General features: G+C 32.8%; 6 protein-coding genes across 6 annotated transcripts; 4 read left to right on the top strand and 2 right to left on the bottom strand.

Moving 5' to 3' along the window:
• Positions 1-3,362: 3,362 nt before the first annotated feature.
• On the top strand, positions 3,363-4,533 carry PHYBLDRAFT_172448 (transcription factor E2F/dimerization partner; the record flags this gene model as incomplete). The annotated part of the gene is made up of 3 exons (XM_018436807.1): positions 3,363-3,685; positions 3,943-4,348; positions 4,414-4,533. 3 exons carry the CDS (start codon positions 3,363-3,365, stop codon positions 4,531-4,533), a joined length of 849 nt encoding a protein of 282 aa, XP_018287233.1.
• A 6,748-nt stretch (positions 4,534-11,281) lies between these two features.
• Positions 11,282-12,865, top strand: PHYBLDRAFT_172447 (hypothetical protein; the record flags this gene model as incomplete). Its single annotated transcript, XM_018436806.1, has 1 exon — positions 11,282-12,865. One exon carries the CDS (start codon positions 11,282-11,284, stop codon positions 12,863-12,865), a length of 1,584 nt encoding a protein of 527 aa, XP_018287232.1.
• A 391-nt stretch (positions 12,866-13,256) lies between these two features.
• Positions 13,257-14,608, bottom strand: PHYBLDRAFT_156180 (hypothetical protein; the record flags this gene model as incomplete). The annotated part of the gene is made up of 3 exons (XM_018433471.1): positions 13,257-13,809; positions 13,958-14,277; positions 14,384-14,608. 3 exons carry the CDS (start codon positions 14,606-14,608, stop codon positions 13,257-13,259), a joined length of 1,098 nt encoding a protein of 365 aa, XP_018287231.1.
• Positions 14,609-17,773: 3,165 nt separating this feature from the next.
• Positions 17,774-19,258, top strand: PHYBLDRAFT_66842 (hypothetical protein; the record flags this gene model as incomplete). The annotated part of the gene is made up of 5 exons (XM_018441693.1): positions 17,774-17,811; positions 17,974-18,054; positions 18,163-18,291; positions 18,420-18,784; positions 18,879-19,258. The coding sequence occupies 5 exons, from the start codon at positions 17,774-17,776 to the stop codon at positions 19,256-19,258; spliced, it is 993 nt and encodes a 330-aa protein (XP_018287230.1).
• Positions 19,259-19,673: 415 nt separating this feature from the next.
• PHYBLDRAFT_66843 (hypothetical protein) lies at positions 19,674-20,976 on the bottom strand (the record flags this gene model as incomplete). The annotated part of the gene is made up of 2 exons (XM_018441694.1): positions 19,674-20,395; positions 20,523-20,976. 2 exons carry the CDS (start codon positions 20,974-20,976, stop codon positions 19,674-19,676), a joined length of 1,176 nt encoding a protein of 391 aa, XP_018287229.1.
• Positions 20,977-22,865: 1,889 nt separating this feature from the next.
• On the top strand, positions 22,866-24,300 carry PHYBLDRAFT_172443 (hypothetical protein; the record flags this gene model as incomplete). Its single annotated transcript, XM_018436805.1, has 4 exons — positions 22,866-22,942; positions 23,027-23,117; positions 23,557-23,626; positions 24,089-24,300. 4 exons carry the CDS (start codon positions 22,866-22,868, stop codon positions 24,298-24,300), a joined length of 450 nt encoding a protein of 149 aa, XP_018287228.1.
• Between the last annotated feature and the right edge of the window lie 1,805 nt (positions 24,301-26,105).

Below are 26,105 nucleotides of genomic sequence, written 5' to 3'. Positions count from 1 at the left end.
TATATATGTACCTGTACCTACACCTACACCTACACTTATTACTTACACACATATGTATATTTAGTAGCAATAGTAATATGTATTGTTTAATTTTTACATATCAAACCAAATTTATTATAATAATAAATATTATAAAGTATCTGTTCTCTTTATTATTTTATTTTATTTTATCATCGTCTTCTGACCAGTAGTTTCTGAAATTCTCTTACAGCAACAGCAACAGCAACAACAAAGAAAAAGGCTATACAATTGTCAAGTATTTATAATGTAGTTATTTTTCCGCACATACTACATATACTACAAATGTACAAATGTACAAATCGGCTTACTACATCTTGTCATTCTAATATACTTTTTCTTTTATTTTGTATTTTAATTACAATCACAATTACACTCAGAATTACAGTCCTAATTTTAGTCACAATTACATCCAATGAATGTAATTATATCCTTTTTTTTTAAAAAAAAAATGAATAAAAAAAAACCTACATTTGTACAAAATTACTGATAAATTGAAAAAGAGCTGGAAGTATTACATTTAATCAAAAATATATATATATATATATATATATATTATATTTTCTTCTTCTTTCTGTATTGTATATTGTATATCAATATTATTCTCTAATGCAGGGTGTATAATTCTATAGGAACTTTGAGAAGAATAGATAAATGAATCAAATGAAAAGAAAAGAAAAGAAAACTTTGACGAATTCTAGATTTTTTTATATAGAGATAGAATATACAAAGCTCATTCGTCTCTTATTGACACTGATAATTAGAACAAAAATAAAATTTGAAGAGGGGTAGAAAACAAAGGACGATTGGGCTATGGTATAGAATAATATAGAATAATAACAATTAAGTATCATACACATTTGACCTTTAGCTCCAGGGAAATGATATCCTATATTTTGTATGACCAAAGAAGAAGAACAAGAAGAAGAATAATAATTATGATGATAAAGGGGATAAAGAAGTCAAATAGGTAACAAGTTAGTAGGTAACTAGGTAACTAGGTAACTAGGTAACTAGGCAGGTGACTTGAGTAATTGTGGAGTGCATCTCTGCCTCTGAGATTATATATATATATAACAGAGTAACGCCGCAAAAATAAAATAAAATGTCTAGAAAAATATTTCTTTGAATCTAACCCCCACCCCCCCTGCCCTGCTCTGCCCTCTGCCCCTTTTTGTTTTACAAGTATAAATTTATGTATGTATGTATGCGTGTATGTATATATCGAAAAGGTACTTGGATGTATGCCCGCTTATTGTATAGCTTTGGTTTTATAGATACAATGATAGATAATTTAGGCTAGCATGATTATATATATGTATATGTATGTATAGAAGAAGAAAAGCATGTTCACTGTGCTGGATAATTTAGGATTTTGCGATCCACACCTTATTGTGGGCGCCAGAAATAAATACAGAGCATATATATATATATATTATCTCCTTACTTTCAATTCTTGAATCGCAATTTTTTTTTAAAAATAATAATAATTGATCCAAAATTAAGAAAATATTTATATTACAAAAATAAAACATACTTTTATCGCATATCTTTGAATCTTGGAGAAATATATAGAGAGAGGGGTCTAATATCTATCTATGTATCTATGTATCAATCAAAACCCTATATAATTATTATAAATTTTCAATTAAATTAAATAAGTTTTAGGCATAATAATTAAGAAATAATATGAATAATGATAGTTATATTGTTAAAACCATTGAATTGAATTGAATCGACTTTAATATTTGCATGTCGAGTCATACAATTAATTGGTGTGATTTGTAGGCTAGGTAGAAGTGAAGCAATTTATATACCAGATAAAAAGTGCTTGGGTGTGTATGTGTGTTGAACCAATATTTAGGTTTCCCATCCTCCTCTTCCTCCTCCTCCATATGATTACCTGAAAAATCCGAGACTAAGCTAAATTGAGTCAGATTCTTATGGTGTTTGGTAATTATGCTTTTTATTATTTATTTATTTATGATTGTGTCTGTACTTGTGCCGATGATTATGATGATTCTAATGCTGATAATAATCACAATCACAATCACAATCACAATCACAATAATTATGCTTCTGATTTTACTCTTTATTTTTTATATACATAGGAAAGGAGAACGCCTATTTGGTATATAAATCTGTACCTTAAAAATAAATAAAATAAACCATAATAAAGTAGCCGCCCAAATGTATATTCCCTTGATAACCTTTCTTTCTTATTTCAGGAGTAATATACATATATAATATGCACTATTTTATAAAAGAAGAACAAGAAAATAAATAAATAAATCAATCAATCAATAAAAAGGTGGGGAAAACAATACAATACAATGCAATACAAAATAGATTGTCACACTCATGTAAGATTGACACTTTGTAACCATTTGAATTAAAATGAAAGGTGAAAAACATAAAGAGTTTTATGATCATCCTCTATTAACACTTGCCCTCTTTTTCGATTCTTATTATTTATTTATTTTATATAAAAGTATAATATACAAGATACCCTTCATTATCGTTATACTTCTTTTATATTTATATATATATACTCGAGATAATCAATTATCAATTACAAGATAAATAATTCATAAATGAGATCAATATATATATATATATATAATGAAAGGAGAAAAGGAGAAAAGGAAAGAGATTGAAAGGGAGGGGGTGAGAGGTAGGTAAAGAAAGAGAGAGAGAGAGAAGGGGTGGGAATAAGAGCGGGGTGGGGCGGGATAGAGGAGAGGGTTAAACATATCAATATTACTATTATATATATATATATATATATATATGTATGTATGTATGTATGTATGTATTTGGGTATAGTGTAGTGTAGTGTAGTGTAGTGTAGTTTAGTGCGCGTGTGTGTGTATGTGTGTAGTGTGTGTATGTGTGTAGTGTGCGTGTGCGTGTGTGTGTGTGTAGTGTATGCAGATCTCACATCGTTGTAGACCCAATGGTATTATAGCATAGATTTCATGGTATTCTTCCCTTGACCTTCTACTTAAACCATTGCCCCTACTCTCTTTCCTTCCTCTTTTTTGTTTCGTCTGCTTTCAATTTCACTATTGCTATCCATATTTACTACCCATATTACTATTATTATCCTTTAAATATTACTACTATTATTAAACCATTGCTATTGCTATTGCTATTGCTATTGCTATTGCTACTACTACTACTACTACTACTACTACTACTACTACTACTACTACTACTACTGCTGCTACTGCTATTATTACTACCACCAATACCACCATTATTACTATTATTATTATTATTATTTTTACTATCTGTCTGGTTCAACTACTGCATTTTATTTTTATTTTTATATTATTTTCACTATGAATAACTCTCTGTCCAATCCCGAATCAGACGGCCATTTTCAAGACCCGACCCATTCACAGTTCATAACCGATGAACCAGCCTCCTCTTCCTCTTCTTCTTCCTCCTCTTCCGCTTCGTCAACCCGTCGCCAAGATTTCTCACTTGGCAATATAACAAAACATTTTATTGACCTCATTCACTCTTGCACAAATGGTGATCTCGACCTCAACAAAGCAGCAGACAAACTCAAGGTCCAGAAAAGACGCATATACGACATAACAAATGTACTCGAAGGCATTCGTCTAATCGAGAAGAATTCAAAGAACCATGTCCGTTGGATGTATGTTTCAAGATTCTTTTTTTTTCTTTATAATATTATATGATATAATATGCCCTCTTTCTTGCTCTTATTATTTGTTTGCTTGTTTGTTTGTTGTTATGATGTTTGGCTATTAATTAATTATATATCTTTCTCTCAAAACAACAACAACAATAATAATAATATATATATATATATATATATTATATTTACTTATTTTGTTTACCCATCTAAACACACACACACACACATATATATATATATATATATAATTGCAGTGGAGATATTCCAAGAGACAACTCTTATTTGACACGAACATCGCCACATTCGCTGGCTGAACTTGAAGAAAAGGCTTCTCGGTTGAGAATTGCTAATCGAGCATTGATGGAAGAAAAGGAGCGACTCGATGCAATGAATGTTGCAATTGATGACAAGACCAGACAGCTTATGGCACAGAATAAAGCCCATTGTCATATCACGAGAAATGACCTCCACCAATTTGAGAAAAGAAAGGCGCCTGCAGCCCAACAGGAGACCAAATTTTTGGCGGACCCGACAACCTTTGACCACGACAGGCCGTACAAACAAGATTACAGAATAAGCCATTCTGCCACAAGGTCGGGCAGATTATCAATTCAGGTCCCAATCAGTCATAGTCATCCTTATACTTTACCGCCCCACAAAGTAAGATGCATTAATATTTGTTCCTAGTGTAATATTTATTTATATAAATTTATTCGGCTCTGTAGTCAAGTAAAAAGTGCTTCAACCTGGCGCCAGATTACTCGGATCAACCAATCCGTCTCCTAGGATTACCTGCTCGGAAACATAGAAACAGCACATTGTCCTTGGACCATAATTTACAATAAGCTTTCTCCCTCCCTTTCTATCTTTAACATCCACATAATTCTTGTTTTACATACACCTCTATTCTTATATTCACATCATATTCACCTCCTTGTCTTTCCTAGTCATTTATTCTCCTCCTCCTTCTCTTCTTCTTCTTCTTCTTCTTCTATTCTATTCTCTCTTTTAGATGTATATATATATATACATTTACCTTGCACTCCTTTCAATAGCCCCTAATCGCAATACTCTTATTAACTCAATTTTTCTTTTATTATAATTCAAATCTGCTTTCAATATATATAAATATATAATACTAATACTAATAATAATAATAATAATAATAATAATAATAATGCACACAACATCTGAAATGTTTCAATTTATAAAGTAATTTCAAAATACCGAAAAAAGTAAAAAAAAAAAAAAGTTAAATAACCTGTTTCACGTCAATGTATGCATATTTATATATGAAAGGATGAGGGGGAGGGGGGGAACGATTGAAAATAAAGTGAAGATCAGACTATAGAGTTGAAGTCAAGGGAGAGAAATATATATATTACCATTTGTGTACCACAGGTTTGAAATAGTACACAAGCAATCTATCTAGGCGTGTTATCCAAATACTCGTTTTATTTTAATTTTAATATATATAATTTCTTAAGAAATACAAATATTCAGGTACATTACTTGATATTAAAATCAAGTGTATTTTTAAAATGAAAACATACTGATCACTCAATAGAATGTAACGTGTGGTTGGTTAGACGAACAAAGAAATGTTTCCTTAATTGCTTATTTCAAGGTATCCAAAGTGAGTTTCTTCTTCTTGTGTTCTGTAGAGAACAAACAAGGCAATTAGGCACACATTTATGACCCATTTAAAGGCAATGGTGTCAAATTAATCAAGACAAAGATAAAGATATATTTATTGCTCTTTTCAAATTTTTTAGATAAACTTTGCATTTGGATTATCAATCTGTTAATTAATTTTAACTGAGCTAAATATATTTTATTCAGGCACACAAATTTGGAATATATCAAATCTCTGACCATATTCTGTGCCGAGTGCGGGGAATGTGGCAATTGGCGTGCAAGGAAAAAAGAAGAAGAAGAAGAAGAAGAGGGGTAGTCGAGAGTGACAAAGTAGTTGAGAGAGGGATGATATGATATGTTATGATATAGTGTGGAGAGGAAGAAAGATAGTGAGAGTAAAGAAAATAAATAAATTGGGATATAGAATAACGGTAGTATTGGTGACAATAGCAATAGAAAAAGACGACCACGCCGAAGAATACAAAGAAGAGGATGATGAGAGGAGGGGGGGTAAGGGTAAGGGGAAGGGTAAGGGGGGAAGGGAAGGAGGGGAAGAGCGCCACATTGAAGGTTCAACAAACCTGCATAGATGTTATTATTATTATCTGGTATTTATCTTTCGCTCTCTTTCTAAAGAAGATCGTCCTGTTGTCTACACAGTAGGAAGATATATGTGTAAATATTAGTATCATGTACAGCCTATTATGTATGTATGTATGTAGGTATGTAGGTAGGCAGGTAGGTAGAAAGTGATCCTTGAATACCTATAGAAATTATTAGAATTTCATAATCCTACCCTACCCTACCCTACGACCAACATCAACAATGACTGGGATGCTTGTCCTAAAATCCCCATAACTTTTGGTACATCCTCTTGCTTCGCTGGCCCAAAAAAATAAAATAAAAATAACCTCCCACAAACAAAGACTTTCTATCCAATTGTTGCTGCTTCAGTTGACGGGTTAGTGAAAATCTAGATACAAAGAAAATAAATAAATAAATAAAGAAAAAGGTAAAAGATTCAATCCCATTCTTCAGTGTTGAATTCTCGATAATTATTACAGGTCATATGTATTATATATATATATATAATACATATGACCATTGTGTCTTGTTTTGGCTGTACTGAGCTGCCAAATCAAGGGATGTCTGTATTCCAAAATGCCAGACATTTACACATCACCAATTTGTCTTGATAGAAGCAAGTGATCGAAAGCACAAGATTTGGGGATTTTCCACAACAAACATATTGTGTACCAAACTTTGTTGAGGTAGAAGGGCGGGATAATATATATATATATATATGTATGTATCTATGGATACCTAAATGTATACATATTTGAGGAAAATATCACCAACAGTCTGTACTTGTGACTCGATGCTCTTTCTCTTGCACTAAAAGACAACAACAAGAAACACCTTTAAGCCTTAATACCAATATGTTTATACTTTAAAGAAGATGATATAGTTAGAGATACCAAGACCATACTCTATTAAATCCCGAATAACCTCAATAAACACATACAAAAAATATTAATCTAAATATAATTGTGCCATCTCAAGATCTTTTAGTTTGATTAATATCTCAGTCCTATGTTGTATAATTGATTCCTAATAAATGTATACAAGAAGAGGTCTTTTATATACAAAAGGCACTGCAAATCAATAACACAAAAAGTATAGCCAATAATATATAAAGACATGTATCATATATGTATATATTACTTTTTTTTTCTTTCTTTCTTATTTATCTACTTACCTACCTAACTACATACATAAATGTCTTTGATGTTACCATTCATGACGATACTAGGCATAATATAGTATATAATAATAAAGTCCACTGTTATGTCACGAGAAGTAACCTGCACAAATTTGAAAAAAAAAGAAGAAAAAAAAACGCCTGCAGCCCAACAGGAGACTAACTTTTTTGGCGGCCCCAGTATCATTTAAACACTACAGGCCTTACAAACAAGATTACAGAATAAATTATTCTGCCACAAGGTCGGACAGACTATCACTTTAGGCTCCAATCAGGCATAGTCATCCTTATATTTTACCGCCCCACAAACTAAGATGCATTAATATTTGTGTTTAATGTATGTGATGTATGTAATGTGTGCGTATTTTATAGATGTATTAAGTCCGTCTTCTTTATACTCTTTTTGTAAGCACTAAGCTTTTTGCGAGTAAATGGTGGGAATAACAAGAAGGAATAAACTATGAAACCAAAAAAATATATATAAAAAGACTTTGGAATTACTTCTTCAATGTTGAATTTGGAATGGTAACCGCTCCATATTTTGCATTTGCTTATTCTTTTTTTTCTTTATTGTAAATAATTTGTTTCTGTCATATTTTATGTCTCGAGCATGTTTAATACATAGGCTTTAGATAGTATGTCTTGAAGGCAGCATTAGTTAAACTCCCGGTTTTCATGCATGGTTTCACTGCATGTACAGAGGAAGTTTTAAATCACTGCTTTGGTACTTACTGATGCTCTTATAGACTAGACATGAAAAAGTTCTAGTATCAACATCTGCATCATTAACCGTCTTTTTTTTTGTATTTCTTTATTATTCAGCTTGATATACTAATTGAGCTAACCCGTTGACAAAAGATTGCTTTTTTCTTCTCCTTCTTCTCAAAGGGAATTTACCAGGAAAATGCGATAAGATTTTAGACAATATTTCCCTTGCGTATCATCTCTTTTGCTCTCTGATGGAACCTTTATAAGGTGGTGGAAACATCATGACAGGCCATACCATGCCATCCTTATGAGTTAGCAACGGTCCCGAGTTTCGACATTTTCGTATTCGTATCCATAATATTTGGGGTTGATGTGCTACTAAAGATACTTTTCCCCCAGGGAGGGGCTTGACGGTTTCATCTCATTGGCAATGAAATGGACATCCTGGAATTAAAAGTTTCCAATATTTGATATAGATATTCATAATGTATCAATGACTAACAAAATAATTCCCTATTTGTATTATATTATATATCTTGAAGACAGCTTCGTAATTATTCGTCTGATTTTCTCTTATACTACTAGAAAAAATAAAAAGAAATACATCATTTTCTGCAAGTCAAATTTATTTATTCTTACTAGCAATGGGATTCATGTCTTGGGTGATTTTTCTGGGTATTTAAATCCTTGGATGGTGAGAAAATTGCAGGTAAATTTGCTTAATTGTACCAAACTTTGGTATTAATAATGATATGAGACATGGACTGTCCCACCCACTGACATTGGTTTTTATGCCCAAAGTTTCGGGCCAGATGTTTCTATAAGTAAAGATGATGCTAATAGAGAAATTCTCTTCTATTCTGGTATCATGACAACTATTTTCCCAATAATTCCCGTGATTTTGCCTGTATAGCTGTGGTGTAGTAAGCTTGAGCTTGGTCTAAATGTTCTACTCGGGTATGTAGATTGTTTATCTTCAATTGTGCCAAAATAATCTTCCTATTCTTGAGGTTACTAGTAGCCCGGAATTAGACCCTATACAACTTGAACGTTCTTCCTTAAAACAGTATGGCAACTAGCCAGATTGCATTCTACAAGTGCCCTGGATGGCAGAATTTTCTTAAAGTGTTTTCCAAAAGGTGGTAGTACTCGTTTAGGCTACCGGACTTGAATAGACCTGAAAAAGAAGAATTGAGCTTAAAGTGATCTTTTGTTGGAGATAATAAACCAGCTCTTTATACAAAAGAGGCGCAAGCCAAGATACAGACATAATAAGAAGAAAATAGAAGAAATCTTATGCGACCATATGCACTTGCTTTGCAGTAGACCTTTACTACCAAGAAGTAATGAATGTAAGTGGAGAGATAGAGAGAATATCCAGTCCACATAGTAGTTGGTATGGACAGACTAAAAAAAAAAAGTTCAAAATTAATTCAAATGAATGTTAGATAAAATCAAATGTTCATAGTACTGTCTTTTCCATAATGTAAAGAATCTATTATTCGAAGGGGTTTCTAGACTTTAAATACTATTGTATACCTCTTTTATAAGAAAACATACTCTTCTTCTTAATACAAGAGGAAATCGAAGAAGAACTAGCCAGTCAGAGTCATTTTGAAATCAATTTTTTTTGAACTTTTAGTCTGTCCACTCCAGTCACATTAGATAATATAACATTTCACTGCATTGTTCTGCATTGTTCTGCTCTGCTCTATAATTTAATGTATTATTTTTGTATTTTGTTATCTTTGTAAGAGTAGATAGGATATTGTAAATAAGATGATTTCAAATGACTTTTGAATAAAAGCTCTTTGTCTAACTTTTCCATGTTTTAGTTTGTTTGGAACTCTTTCTGTTATAATTTTTAACATTTTAAAAACAAGATTATCTGGTGCATAACCTCTTCTTGTTCCCATCTATCTATCTATATTATTATTATTATTATTTGCACAGCGTCAGATTGATTGCTTCAAATGAAATCATATGTCTTTTATGGGTACGATAAATAGAGTCATTAGATGCAATATCTCTCTCTCTCTATATATATATATGTGTGTGTGTGTGTGATGAGAGACAAGGTCCCTTGATATTTTGGTTCTCTCTGTTTATTATTTATTGGTTTCTATTTTGTAATTAAAAGATTCTATATATAGTTTGGTCTACAAGATTTCTAATATGTGTCTATCTATGTATCTATGTCAAGTGCCTTTAGGTTTCATGTCTCTTTTGTATATATAAGAAAAAAGAAGAAGTAGGAATAAAAATTTAAACCAAAAAAAAAAGCGGGCAAAATATGTGAAAGGAGCTACAGAATATGTGTATATAAATATTTGGATATAATAGAGCAAAAGTAAAAGTAGGGGTAAAAGGAAAAGAGAAAGAGAAAGATAGACAGCGATATAGAGATAAAAGTAGAAGTTAAACTCTAATGTATGCACCTCTTAAACACATACCCACACTGTAAGTATACACTATAAGTATACATAAGAGTGAATGATTTATTTATTTTTTGGTATGTTAAGATTCACCACGCGTTCAGGTATAGATATCATACTCGTGGATTTTACTCCCTGACCAAAAGATATATATATATATATATATACATCAAAGTGGTTTGTGCTCAGGCGCAAATCACAGTGATCGCTATGCACATCAAAGTACTTTTTTTTATACTATAAACTATATAGAAAAAACCATAGATAAAAAGGATTTAGGGAGGTTTATTCTTCTTGTATATCTTTTATGGCATCATTACAAAATGGCGGTTATTTTATATTTATTTTTTAAAGAAAAAAATTCTTGGGGGTTGCAATTTTCATTTATTTATTTATTTGATCAAGGAGAAAACCTGAGGATTCTCAACCTAAAATCCAAATACATGCTTTCTTGTTTCTACTGTTCTGATGAGCATATTTGCATTGCTGCACAGCACAACACATTACAGCACATTACAGAACACTACGATTATCAATATCCCAAAAGAAAAATATCAGTATCAGTATCAGTATCAGTATCAGTATCAGTATTAATAACTAATTTCTTCAAAGATAATAGTTCTCAGTGTAGATTGAAAAGGAAATAGGAAAAGGCATGATATTATTTTTGAAATTGAAGCCATCTCTGTCTATATGGCTATATAGTCACTATTGCTTATCTGAAGAGGAAGAAGAAGAAAAAGAAGAGTAATAAGAAGGATTGGCATTTAGTGTTCAGTATTAAACATTAATCATTAATAGTCCATTATTAATGTTATCAATTAAATCCAAAATATTATATATAAAATAAAAATATATATATATTCTTGTTTAACAGTATGTGTAACCATAGTGATGTACCAAGGCTAAAGTCGTCTTAAACACTTTACATAAAAAAAAAACATTATTATTAATATTAAGAAAACTTTCTTTAATTTTTTTTATTTAGATTTTAGATTTTTAGATTTTTAGATTTTTTTTGATGCCTGTTTGTCTGCTATACTTATTCTAATGCGTTTAAATTTCTTTCGCTCAAAGTCTGACCTATCAGTTAACCAGGTAGTAGTAGAACCAACCAATGGATGCCCAACAGACGCCGTCCCTACAGCCTCTAGGCAGCGACGGCAAAGATCCTCAACAGAACCTTGCCATACCAGAAGATCCAGATCAAATACACTTGATAATCTGATGGATATATTCCAAGAAACATCGCCCTCTACAAGCACACCCCAGAATATCGACTACAGTCTCGACCATAGTCTCAACCAGAGTTTCAATAGTCCATCTGAATATTACAACCACCAGCAATCACAACAGCAATCACAACAGCAATCACAACAGGAGCAGCTTATAGAAAATCATATTTCTTTTCCTTCTGAGGCATCAAGAGCAAACAGTGCCCAGATATATCCTAAATCAACATTAAACACTCGCTTTTTGTCAAAGTCAAAAAGATCCGTAGCCTCTTGGATCTCAAAAACACACAACGACAATAGTACTACGTGGCCAAACTACCAACAGAAACCACAGTCTAGATACCAAAACAGCACCCCTGACAACATCGTCGTCCAGTCTGACTCCTCTCATACAACTTTACAGATAGGATCCTGTGAGCCACCGACAGCTTTGTTCGGCTGTTATTCGCCAGACGGGAAGACTAGGCACCATCAACAGCACCAAGCACAGCACAAAGCACAACAGCAGAACGAGTCAAACATTCGTTGTTTATCCGTCGCACACGACTCCTTTGTTCCCTCAGCCTTGTTGACCTCCCAGAAGGAACGTCCTAAACTAACTCCGGCTCAGAAACAACGCAGAAAGACAACAGTGTTCGAGACAACTCTCTTGGTTGCCCCTGACTTTATTGAAGAAGAACCCGACAATATGGACGATAACATTGACGGCGGTAACAGTAACAACAATGAAGATGATGATGACGAATGGACCTGCTGTGAGCCATCCACGACCGCAAACTCTGCAAAGATAAGCGACATGCTCGAACTAATGGAGCGCGAGACCCAGAGACTTCGACAGTGTGTCAACAAAGAGCGAGACCAGTATTTCATGTGTCTCCAAGACAAGCAGGACACCCTTGACTGTCTGAGGATGGCCGAGCAAGAAATCAAATGTCTGAAACGCAAGATATCGATTGGGAAATTCATTGGATTCACAGGCACCTTTGGCCGACACCAACAATTACTGACAAACAAAGACCAGAATAACTATGATTATGAGTATGAATATGAGCATCATCCTATTCTACAGCAGAAGAAACTGTATAAAAGAAGACACTCTGTTGCTCATTTGTCGTATGATTCGCCTGTACATCACCATACACAATTCGACAATGAGGAGTATATCTATCCTACAGATCCTCTTCCGAACCTTCATACCAACCCCATGCCCATAGAACGAAAGATCCACATCTTGCTTGAAGAGATCGATGCCATGCAGACTGATGAAGTCAATATGGAAAAAAAGTATCAGCGCCTAACTAATAAGAAACATCAATTGGAATACCAAGTAAAGCAACAAGACGACACTATTAATCAACTAAGACATGAACTGGAAATAGCCAGATTAAACTTCTCCTAAGATACATTTATCTATATACATACATTAATACTCTTACTATAATATACTATACTATAATATACCTTTTACTATTTATTATTTTCATTGTTCATCAATCTATATATGTTTTCTTTATACTTATTATTTCTAACAAAAAAAAATACCCAAAATATATATATATATATATTATATATATAAAATATATAATAAAATTCTAATTTTATAAGAAATATTAGTGTAATTATTATCTTTATTGATTGGCGTATTAATATATATATATATATAGTTGAGATTATCTCTATATATCCAATTGTCTAAACCAAAATCTTTCTTTACTAAATTTGTATATATATATATAATATGTTATGAGATAGGGAAAGAATAAAGGGAGGATTTGTGAGGCGTTTTTTTTTTAAATGGAAGACTTGAATTCATCAGTTGGATAATACTCTGGGTATTTGGCAATCAATTCTCGCAACTCTTTCTTTTGTGCTTCGAGATTCGGGGTCAATTCATCATAGACATCCGTAAACAGGTTCTCAAGCGCCGGCTTCTTCTTCTTTTCGGCCGATGCAAAACTATCCAGGACGGTCTTCCGGGCCTGCTTGCGACAGGCATCCTCGTCCTCCTGAGACCACCAGCCGTGGTTTTCGATATAGTGTCTCAGTCTTGTGATTGGATTGTCGTTCTGGATGATGTCCGCAACTTCTTTTTTGTTGCGGTACTTTGTCGAGTCATCAGAGGTACTGTGGTGGCCTGCACGGTATGTCATGGCCTCGATAAGAACCGGTTTGTTAGAAGTCACGGCAATCTCTCTGGCTTTCTTGGTGGCGTTGTAACAGGCCCAGATGTCATTGCCATCGATACGGATTGTGTCAATTCCGTAACCTAGGCCACGAGAGGCAATACCGTCTCCCTTGTACTGCTCGGAAGAAGGAGTAGAGATTGCATAGCCATTGTTACGACTATAGATATATACATAAAAGAGATAAAGAAAGAATTCATTTATTATTATTATTATTTTTTAGAAATTATTTATACGTATTATATATAATAAGATATATATTGTGGGGTTGATATTTATATATATATATATTCTTCTGTCATACTTACCATATAAAGATAACTGGACAGCTTAATGTGGCAGCCATATTAAGTCCTGCATGGAAATCACCTTCAGACGCTGCTCCTTCACCAAAGAAGCACACAGATATGTTTCTATTTCCGGCCATCTTGAGCGCATAAGCAGAGCCGGCTGCCTGTGGAATCTGTGTAGCAAGTGGCGATGAGATTGTTTGGAAATTGTATTTCTTTGAACCATAGTGGACCGGCATTTGACGTCCCTTGTTCATGTCCAGTTCGTTTCCAAAGCACTGACTGACACACTCATCGACCGTGAGTCCTCTGTAAAGAAACATATATGCCTCACGATACTGCAAATACATATTTAATATTTAGTATTTAATACATAGGAATTACAATGTATGTGTATATAATGTATTGTTTGTATCACCCCCGCTTCACCCTCGCTTCGCTCACCTGTCCAAAAACGACATCTTCTGAATCTAAAGCAGCCGCGATACCGATCAAGGCTTCTTCTCCATAATGTGTCATGTAAAAACTGATACGGCCTTGGCGCTGGGCATCATACATGATTCCGTCCATTACGTTGAGCTGAATCATTTTCTGGTAGAGATTGAGCACCTGGTCTTTATCAAGTCCTGGGTGTTCGGTTTCGTTCAAGAGGTTTCCGGAATGATCCATTACGCGGTATGCTTTGAGAGGTTGTGTGCCTTTGATAAAAGACATTTCTCCGATAAACTTTTCTGGGCTTAACAGGCTCTTTTCTGCCGGTTTGTTGGTGTTGACTGCCTTGGCAGCAGCCGCACTGTATAATCTTTGTGATCCCTAATTTTATTTTTATGTTTTTTTTTAGTAACAAGACAATTATAGGTTATAGGCTTATAAAATTTAAAACCAAAACCAAAAGCAAAATACTTGTATTTGTGCTTGTTTTCTTGTTTTATTACTACTCTTTTGTTGACATAACTTCTTTTCTGTTTGTTTGTTTGTATTTTTGCGATGGATTTACCTGCTGTAAGATAGGAACATGGATCAAGGATTTTGGTAAAAGAGATCTCTTGATCAATGTACGTGCACGCAACATTATTATGATTTAAAAATGAATAAAAAGAGGGAAGAAGAGGAGGTATGATAGAAAGAGGAAGCAGAGGCAAAGGCAGAGGCAGAGGCAGAGGCAGAAAAGGGGTTGATAAGAAAGAAAGAAAGAAAGAAAAAAGAAGAAAAAAAAAGTAGAAGAAAATATAAAGAATAAAGAATAAAATGATGGCTCTCTTTTAATCGTGCGAAAATTATTCTTTTTTCAGAAATTGTGCGTGGGAAAAAAATAACCATTATAATAATAGTAGTATAATTATTAGAATGATAAGTGGCAATGTCAATGGCAATGTCAATGGTAAATGCAATAATGGCAATAATAATTATAATTATAATGATAATTGTACTGTTATGTTTCAAAAACAAAACGAAAAGGGCTGTATTAAATATATATCCACTTGTAATTGTAATTGCACTTGCACTTGCACTTGATTAAATACTTTTTTTTCATATTCATATTCATATTCATATTCTTGATATTATTGTCAATTGCACTACTTATCCTTCTTACTATTGAATGATTCTTGTAACCTTGATAGGATTCAAGATAATGTATAAGACATTAGACACCTTGTTTTCATGTATTTCTTCTTTCTTTATGGTCTATGCACTATACCCAAAATCTATACATAGCACATGTATGTATAATTTAAATAAATGAATAAATAAATATTTTTTTTAAAAAAAAAATAAAAGAAAAAAGAGTAAAATCTTAAAGTAAACGCAATGGATCCCAGAGCTTGCAAACTTTAATAAATTACATGTAAAATTCACAAGAAGAAGCCGAAGAAAAGTGGTATTTTTTCCAATATCAGCCAAAAAAGCAAAAGTATATACACAAATGCACAGAATATTATTACTTTTATTATTATTCATGAATGTATATGATGTACTGGATACATATAAATTTGTATCTTTTGCAATTATCACTATTGCTACCATATCTTTCATGCTGTGGATGATGGATTAACTGAATAGATAAAATTGAATTGAGGCTTCCAATAATATTCTCACGCTTAAAATGACAGTGGAACTCCTTTTTCTCTCTCTCTTTTTTTTCTTAATTTGGAATACAAATGATAAAATATACTGCTTACCTTGTCAAAATACTCTTTTATCTTGTTCAATACACACGCACACACTACTGTATATATCTGTACAAAATAGATAGATCATAGATGATCCTAATGTATTCATATCCTACTTTAAAAAATAAACTAGTCTTTACAAGGGCCACTTTCTAAAAGCAATATCTCTAATAAACCTTTCCTTCATTTAGGAAGTTTTTTCTTTCTTTCTTTTACACGGCCCGAATGTAAGCTAATGTGGTTTATTTTACTAATCCTTTTGTCAAAGAAAATAAATGTCCCCTAAATGGAGAAAGGAATGTTGAATGAGAGATTGATGTGAATTGAAGAATTATGATGATCCAGAGTAATAAGGATCATTCTCTTAAATATATTCAAGGTATATAAGCCAGAAAAGAAAGAAACGTATAAGATGCATTACTGATTGCGTTAGTGATTGTGTGATTGTAGGGGATAATTTACTCTGACTGAAAAATATATGTCTGTGTGTTTTTAACATTCACTTTTTGTTTTGTTTTTGATTTCCTTGTTACACTTGAGTATGATTCCAATTCAAACATATGTTAATATGATAAAGATTCATTTATTTTTCTAGTTTTCTTGAAGGTTGAAGAAGAAAAAAGAAAGGTAAAATTTTGGTTCATACTACAATAATTGCATTTCTGGGTTTAAGGACAAGGTTGTGATCAATTTTCTTCCCAAAAAGAGGGTAAATGATAAATGGGATAAGGTTACAAAGATTGAAGTGTTATTGGGATCAATATTTTCAAGATTAGTGGGCAGGTTGAATTGGGCTGGGAAGGGAAGTAAAGAAGGAGGAGAAGGGGGTGGAAGTATTGGAGAAGCATGGGAGAGGTCTTCCTACAAAGAAAATTTAGATTTAAGCCTGGCCAATAACATAATCTGGATCTTTGTTGGATAATACCACAAATTCAAAGCATAATATTTGCCTGTAACTACAGCAACCCTGAATCATTTTGAAGTCAAGGCTATATATATATATAGAACTGAATGAATGACCAACAGATCAGAATGCGCGTGAGAAAATCTGTCTAACTATGGATGAAAGATTAATACATTAAACATACATTCACCTATATTATTTTCATATATCAGCGTTAAAGTACCCGTGGTTTTACCTTACTATATAACAAAATCTTCTTCAAAAGTTAAAGTCTCAGAGCCAGTGGTTATGTTCATAAAGAATATGCTCTATATACAAAACAAAACAAAACAAAACAAAACCTGGGGAAAGATGTTGCACACTGTCTGTGTACCTCTTTGCTTTCACATGCCGATATGCTTGTTAAAAGATAATAATAATAAAGGTCATGGTTTTAAAAAGCCTGTAACTTTTTTCTGTTCTCTTTAGTACCTTTAGACTTTTTTCTAATATATATATATATATTTAGCTTTGGTGCTTGATATCAAAAAAAAGAAAGTAAATGTTATCCAGAGTCTTTCACTCAAAATCCACCTGTATGTACAAATAGAATCACAGCTAAACAGTTAAACAACCAATTAAGCAAGAAAGAAAGCAAAAGATGCATGTAAACCAATGATATACATTCATTAACAACAACAAACAATTATTGTTACTTATAATGATAATAATGTGCAACCATATAAAATAGCCTCTCTTTCCAAACCTCACTTTGGTAAAATGTCTCAAAGTACTCTCGCCATCAGACCTTCAGCATCGTAAGCTTTAGTTCTCAAAAAAAAATCAAAAAAAAAATCAAAGAATTGAAACAATATAGAACATTTTACTTTTACTTTTATTTTATAATGAATATAACGAATATAATAATAATGCTATACTAATTCATATACCTTTATCACAACAACAACAACAACAAAAAGACTCATCGTTGCTGCTCCAATTCCCACGAAGAATGTACTCGACAAGGACGATTACGATTTCCGAGTTCTGATGTTGAAACGGTATTAAAGCATTATGTATATATAAGAAGAAGAAGAAGAAAAAAAAATGGTGTCAAATATTGTATATTCTTACTAATAATACTGATAATAACAATGACAATTTATAAGTAATGGGAAGAGTAACTTTGTACATGCTCATGTGTTTCCTGGTGGAATTGTTGATTCGTTTGATCATTTCTCACATTGGAAGTCCATTCTTTCTGTTTCTGGCCAAACTCAAGAAGAACTTGAAGAAGCGTACGTTTGAAATGATATATTAATGTCCAAGGGGATCTTCTATCTCTCTTTCTCTTTCTCTGTATTTTTGCTGCTGTTGGAATTGTTGATTTGATTATTTTAACTACATATACACGTATACATATTAGACAGAATACATTGACCAGCAAAATTTGTGCAATTCGTGAAACATTTGAAGAATCAGGATTACTACTCACCAATCCACCCGCTCACACGGTTTCTGGGTTTTTGACCGACGAATGGAGAAATGTGGTTCACAAGGATCCTTCGCAATTCAAAGTGATGTGTGAAAAATACAAAATTGAGCCAGCCGTTGACAAGCTCACACCATTTTCCAACTGGATTACTCCAACTATCGAAAAAAGACGCTACAATACCCAATTTTACCTGACTGTCCTTGGCCAGACGATTGAAGAAGAACACAAGGAAATTGTAGAAGTATCTGCAGATGGGCAAGAAACCGTTCAGCTTGACTGGTTCAAACCTCAACAAGGTTAATAATGATAATAATGTTACTATTACCATCACTAGTCTATACATAAATCATTTATTGACTAATTCCTATTACATTCCGTTTTTTATCGTAGTCATCGAAAACTGGAAAAACGAAACAGTCAAGCTGTTCCCTCCCCAATACTACACCATGGTTGAATTGGCAAAGGTCCTTCATCACAAAGATCTACTCGAGAATGCAGGCATCAATGTATTCAGAACAAAGTCTGGCCAACCTATTGAATTACTCCCTCAAGGAAACCAAACCGACCCAAACGATATCTTGGCTCCAAAGGGCTCCAAAGTATTCTTGTCTTTACCTGGTGATCATGAATACAAAGCTACAGATACAGATACAAATTCTGATGGTCCCAAAGTAAAAACTGGAAATTTACATCGAATTTATATTGAGGGGCCCATGGCTAGCTTTAAGATTGTGAGAAATCTTGACTTTGACACAAAAGCAAAGTTGTAATAAATCTTCCTCATTTTTATTTTTGAAAACATATGTATATGTATGCTTCCAGTACTATGCTTAATATAATTCTGTATTTACTACACACGATTACAGGCAGGACATCTTATTGTAGAGAAAGTCAGCGAGAGGAAAAATATTGATACAAGAAATAGAGTTTAACCATTTTCTTATTAACATTTTATGTTTAATTTTTAATATATATATGTACATGATATGAGTTGAATATACATATGTGTATGTATATGTATTTGATTCTGTTTGTTGTTGATGTTATTGTTGCTTTGCTAAAGATGAATCATATGGTATTTAAGATGCTTAAGATGAAGTATGATGCGGTAAAAAAAAAGGAAGAAGAAAAGAAAAAGAATACATGTATAATGACAATATATATATATATCTATATACATAAGTCTTAAGAATATTGAGCAATGTTAGCAAAAGTTTGAATCGAATGGACAAGAAGCATATTTTGAGAACTTGAATTCTTGACCGGGTCTCCTTCTACTCCTTCTTCTCCTTCTTCTCCTTCTTCTTCACCCCCTGCTGTGTCTTCATTTGCCCAGTGTGCAACAGTCGTAAGAATTTCATCTACAGTTGACGTCTTAAAAAGCCAAGAATAATCATTTGAAATTGATAAAGCGTCTTGTGGCGAAAGGGTCAACTCAAGCTGTACCCCAGAAGACACTAGGATGTAGCTGTTAAAGTGAGCAAGTACTCCTTTCACTTGAGCACGAGTTGCGCTGTAAAGGTGAGGTAAGTTGTTGCTCGAAACCATGTCCGACATGGCCTGTCTGATATGTTTTCCAATGTAACCCTCCAGAGCGGAGAACAACAGGCCAGAATTGGCATTTAGACAGACATTTGACACAGTCAGGACTATTTCACTGTCGGTAGTTTGGTGGCCTTCCTGTTGTTTTTGTTGCTCGAGATATTTGTTGTATTGGGTAAAATCATCATCCTGATCATCGTTATCGTCATCAATTATTGAACTTGTGATTACTTCATCTTGATCGTATTTGTCTTTGGTTTGGCATAATCTAATTACGGTATATTCGATAAATGATTGAAGAGAAGTCTTGTCGAGAGCAGATGCATGCATGTTCCACATTGCAGGAACCCTATCTTCAATGTAAGCTGCTCGAAAATAAAAGTATAAAAAATAATAAGAGTAGATCATTTAGAATTAGTAAGTGAGTGAATGAGTGGATGTATACTTTTTTTAAAATATATATATATATATATATATTAATTGGTTATTTACCTGCTACGGCACCTCTAAGTTGATGCTTTAGAATTTGAACATCTACTGATGAACTAGAGTTGATGACCAGTTGTTCGGGTAATTTTGCCGTGAGTTGAATGGTGTCTTGAAAGAAAAGTGAAATCTTTTTTGAGACTAGTAGATAGGTATTCTCGAGGTGTTCGAATAATAGATGGGATGTCAACAGCTGTGAAAAATGGGACACGTTGACTCTGTATTCTCCTGGCTCTGTACTGCTTTCATGTTGAACCCTTTTGTTTGAATCTTCTGTGTTTTGGAGGCTAAATTTTTGCTGCTGTGATGGTGGTTGTTGGTTATCCGCATAGAGTGAATTGTCTGTTGTACTGGAAGAGAGCGGAACTGGGAAAGCCTGGGTCGAAACTGCGAAAATCCAAAGATAAAGGGCGAAAGCAAGAAGCCAACAATAGGAGAATCTTGGCCAGCTTGCTTTCATTTAGAAAGACAGGAAGATTGGAGAATAAGAGAGGCAAATAATGGTAATAATAGTAACAATAATAATACTAATACTAAATAGAAAGAGAGAGAGAGAGAGAGGCGCCTATTGTTAATGGATGACAAGGAAGAGGTCCTGGGATTCCAATGTTTCTCCTCGTGTTTTTATAAGCTTGGTTACAGGAAACACATATACATATTTATATATATTTATTTATTTATGAATTATCTGTTTCATTATCCGCCCTCCTTTTCTTTATTGCTTTCTTTATTTCGTTCTTTTGTTTTCTCTCTCTCTCCCCTTCCTCTGGGATGAAATATAGTCGAACCAGAGTGGTGGGTAACATGGATAATATAAATATGTATATTACATTTCGTTCTTTCGTGTCTAGGCTTTTCTTTCTAGACTTTATTGTTGCTTATTATCTTGTAAAATATATTTATATTTATATTGAATTAATATGCTTTATTTTATTTTTTTACTATATGCTTGTTACTGAACATAGTAAGTACTATTAAACGTATCTCTTACAAGCCTATTACTTGTATAGCTTAAACTGAAAATAAAATAAAGAAAAAGTTCCAAGACAGACAGATATCTATAAATTGTCTTACATAGTCCCAGTGTAACCTAGACTTGGTCCTCAGTATTGATCAGTAAAGGGATCATCAAAGGTCCTTGTGAAGGAAGGAGAAATAAGAACAATAACCACGTCTTATACACAAAAGTACAGATTATGTATGTGTATAAATATATCTTTTTATTCATTTATTCATTCATTAATTTTGGCTATGAAAGTATTAAAAGTATTTTGGAGAGTTATTACTGGTAGTATTGACTTTTTGAGAAGAGAACAGAACTCTGACTTGCCTATTATATGCCAATAGTACAGATGGCAAAATCACCAATTTATACTGCTACAGAATTCATTGGGTCTAAAACAATAATAGTAACAAAAATGATATTGATATTGATATTATTCTTATTAACAATAAACGTTTTTTCTTGTATTATTCTTTTTTTTTCTTTATCAGGTTCTTTTAATAGGACATGATATAGTTTGTACACAACCCAAATGATTTACAAGCTTAACTTGGCTTGGCTTGGCCTGTAATGGATAAATAGAGTAAAATATATACAAGTATGTATGCATTTTATGTATTCTTTTTATAAGACCTATTATTATTCTGGATTAAAATTGACAGAACCGAAGGTCCATTATCACTAGAATATGTGTACAAATATAAATAATTGGTGTCACATAAAAGAAAAAGAAAATTGCCTTGAAGAGCCAAGAATAAGACGGGTTTGTGGCTCAAATAGAGTACAGAAATAAACTACAGAATCGATTCATTCTCTCTGTACAGCTTATTATGACACTTATTTAATTAACACTGCAAAAAAAAAGAGGGGGAATACCAACAAAGAACAAATAACAAAGAATCAAGACTACTTTTTTTTTGAGGGATAGGAGTAGGAGGAACAATTTGAAGAGTATTCTCAAAGGTAAACTTTCACTGTGTTTCCCAGTTAATCTCTTGAAAATAAAATATTTAAGCAAACACCCCCTCCTAACCCTTGCTCACATAGTGGCGCTCTCAAACACCAAAATACTAAGCCTACCATGGTATTTTTCAAGATAGAATATATATATATCAAGTCAGTCAATCAGTGTTTATTTATTTATTTAATTATTCTTCTAATGGTACCATTATCAGTATTAGTCTTATGAAATCCACTTTAAATGAACCAATCCATAATTGGCTTGGAATTAATGGCTTTGTTACAGCTTAAATAAATAAATACAATAAATATCGTTTGTGGAATTTGATATCTTTGCTGTTCTGCTATATTGAATTTAAGGTGCATCTTTTACCAATGTTAACATTATGGCCCGATTCCGGAGATGTTCATCATCCCTTCTCTCTCTCTCTCTCCACCCCGTGCTTCTCAAGTTGGAAATACTGTGAGATCCAAGAGAAGATATGTTCCGGGAAATTGCCATGTGAGGTACAGAAGTATATAAATATAAAGATAAAAAAATGAAAAGGTTCCAGAAGCGTATCACTGACCATAAAGAATTTTTTTTTAAAAAAAAGGGAACTTGGCTATCGCCAGGTATTTCCAAAAATACCATTTTAGTAAGTTATTACGTTCTTTGAATATTTTTAATGAATTGTTTTTTATCTTATTTTTGTGTTGCATGAAGAGGAGGGGGAGGGGGAGAAAGGGAGGGGTCTGTGTCTATTACAAAGAAAAAAGTTTGAGACAAAAGTGAAATATTCAACAAATGTCTTCGTTTTTCTGAATCACTATAGCAACACTAATAGGTAGATATTGAAATTGACATGAATACTGAAACCTATTATATATAACACTTGACTATTGTCCATTTTTTTTTCTTTCTTTGTGAGTCTAATTCTTTTAGCCTTTGATTTGGGTAACTGAGATTGTTGCTATTAATTCCTCAGCCAGTGTGCAATATTAGGCTAAAAGCAAGGAGGCGAGTCTTGGTCCATTAAATAACCAATTAATGATTAATTATTAAATGTTAATAAGTGAATATTAAGTATTAAATAGTGTTATATTATTCGGATTATATCAATTAAGCTTTGTCATCTTTTTAATTGTGTTTATTTTTTGTTCGATTGTGAGTGAAAATATCTATATATCTATAAGAGATTATTTCCTATTTTTGTGGGCATTCTTTATACTTCTTATCTATATATCTTTACTGAAACTAATACATTGAATAGCTTTTAAAATCAGTCTTTTTACATTATTTTTACATTCTTAATCCTACGCATTTGTTCTTACTTTGAGCCTGAGTAAATTATACAAAGAAAAATGAACAGGTGAAATAGATTATAAAGGCTTTTATGACGACTTTAATATTCTTTGCTATGGTTTACCATATTAACGGTATATTTATTATTCCTTTAATTTTACTTTTATTTGCATGTATACAATGATACAATGACATATTTTCGCTCTAACCATTAAATTGACTCTTGGTGATAATAAAAGCACACAAGCTAAGACTTTATCTTACTTCTAGTAAATCTTTGTGTTGGGAAATACATTTATTGTTTTTTTATTATTATTATTTCAGGGAAACAGGTAAAGATATTGCCGAGTGAAATTAATGAAATAGATCCCCCAATCAAACCAATGCTTTCCAATTCATGCTGTCCAAAGGACATGTCTCTAAAAATGGCCTCCCTTACTTCAAAATATACTCTCTTTAGTACAGGACTGTTCGATAAAACTTTGTCAAGAGCGATTGTTCCTTCTAAAAATCGAATTTTTAGATCTCTTAAATAAGGCGTCATTTCTAAAGGGAAACGGCAACTATGATTTTTAGGTGTTATTAAATCCAAGTGTAGGGGTTCAAGTGTTTGGTTTATCGTAGGTACTATATATATTAAATAAAATGTTTTAAAATCATATTCCCCAAGGTAAGCTGAGACGGTCAAGAAAAGATGAACAAGTGAAGCTCTTAAAATAATGTCTAACGCCCTTAAGATATCGACTGTAAAGTCCAGATAGATTGGCAATATATACCTCATCCGTTTTGATATTACCAAGTCAGTGGCTAGAAGCTAAGAGTTGGGGTTAAAGTAAATGGCAGAGGGAAAAAACGGCATGATGTCTCATGGTTATCTGCCTTGTCATGAATAATATATTTGTAATGTTGTGCGGGCTTGAGGTTCTTTTATATGTGGTGCGATATGAACTGATGATCCGCCAAGAGGGTGGAGAGTTATACGGCCATAGGCAAAAACATTTCGACTACTGATCCCAAAATATTTATGAGAAAAATTATAGAATAAATTCAACATGAAACTGATCATAAATAATAATAGCTAAAGCCTTCAAACTTTAAATAAAAGACAATATACATGCTTATTATCGAAATATATTTTTTAGAAAAAAAAAAAGATCAGTATTTGGTATGGCCTCCTTTGCTCTCAATTACAATCTGACATCAATATTGCACGCTGCAGGCCAAAACTGATGCAAGTTTGACTCCTACCTTTTTCCACTCTTGTTGTATCACAACCTTTTGTTCACTAACGTTGTCGATGCTGTCCCTTTAATCACTAATATGCTTCTTGAGCCCACCAAAGGTGATCATGACTGTCTTTTTACCACCTCGAATAAGAGCCAGTATGAAAGATGGTGTTGCCTTCTTGGAACACAAAATACCTGTTCTGTTTCCATGAAAGATTTTGAAGCCAAAGGAGGAAGCTTTGAGCCAAAGTGTTCACGTATTGGTCTTGGTGTACGTTGCCATTTAGGAAAACAAAAGGTCCCAAAACCCACCGGACCCGAAACATCTCCAAGCCATCACACTACCCTTCCCTCACTTGGTTCCATCGATGATGTGTATATATATACTTTATACCTTTCCTCAACTCTTCTAATAGTTCTAGCTCCTCTGTCATTACCATCGACTATAGATCTTGATTCATTAGACCAATTGACTTTAGCACGAACCCAGTCCTGTCCACCTTTTATTCTTGTGGTCTTTTGTCAAGGCTTAACATGGGCTGTGATGTATAAACCAAAGCGTAAACGTGTGAAGAAGTGGAATACTATTCTTTTCATTCCTCTTGTCATTCTTTCTAGGTCGTTTGGGCAATAATTTCGGCTCATATAATCCTGTTTTTTTTTAAGCTTTCTTATCGCGGTATTTGACTATGGGCAGACTCGTGTCAACAGCGGCGTAAATGTTTGTACCTTGATTTACACAAATTCATACACATGATGCATCTTTATTTGTGAGAATTGGCTTTCGTATATGAAACAAGTGGAAATTAATGAGATTGTGCCTTGCATGTTGGATTTAAGTAATAGAATGAAAGAAAAAGACGTTTTTATTTTTTATTTTATCGATTTCTTTTGACTGTTTTTGCGTGCAGGCTGATATTTTTTTCAGCGTGAGTGTATTTTATTTTATTTTATTTTTTATTTTATTTTTTATTTTTTAATTTTAATTTTAATTTTAATTTTTTATTTTTAATTTATAAAAAAAAATTGAAAAAATATAAAAAAAATCAAAATCTATATAAAATGATTTAAGAAAATCAATTTATATAGATTTTGATTGGTTCATTTTCATTTAT

The sequence above is a fragment of the Phycomyces blakesleeanus genome (genome assembly GCF_001638985.1).
Source record: "Phycomyces blakesleeanus NRRL 1555(-) unplaced genomic scaffold PHYBLscaffold_22, whole genome shotgun sequence".
NCBI classification, from domain to species: Eukaryota; Fungi; Mucoromycota; class Mucoromycetes; order Mucorales; family Phycomycetaceae; genus Phycomyces; species Phycomyces blakesleeanus.
This window is presented reverse-complemented; position numbering and strand designations above follow the sequence as displayed.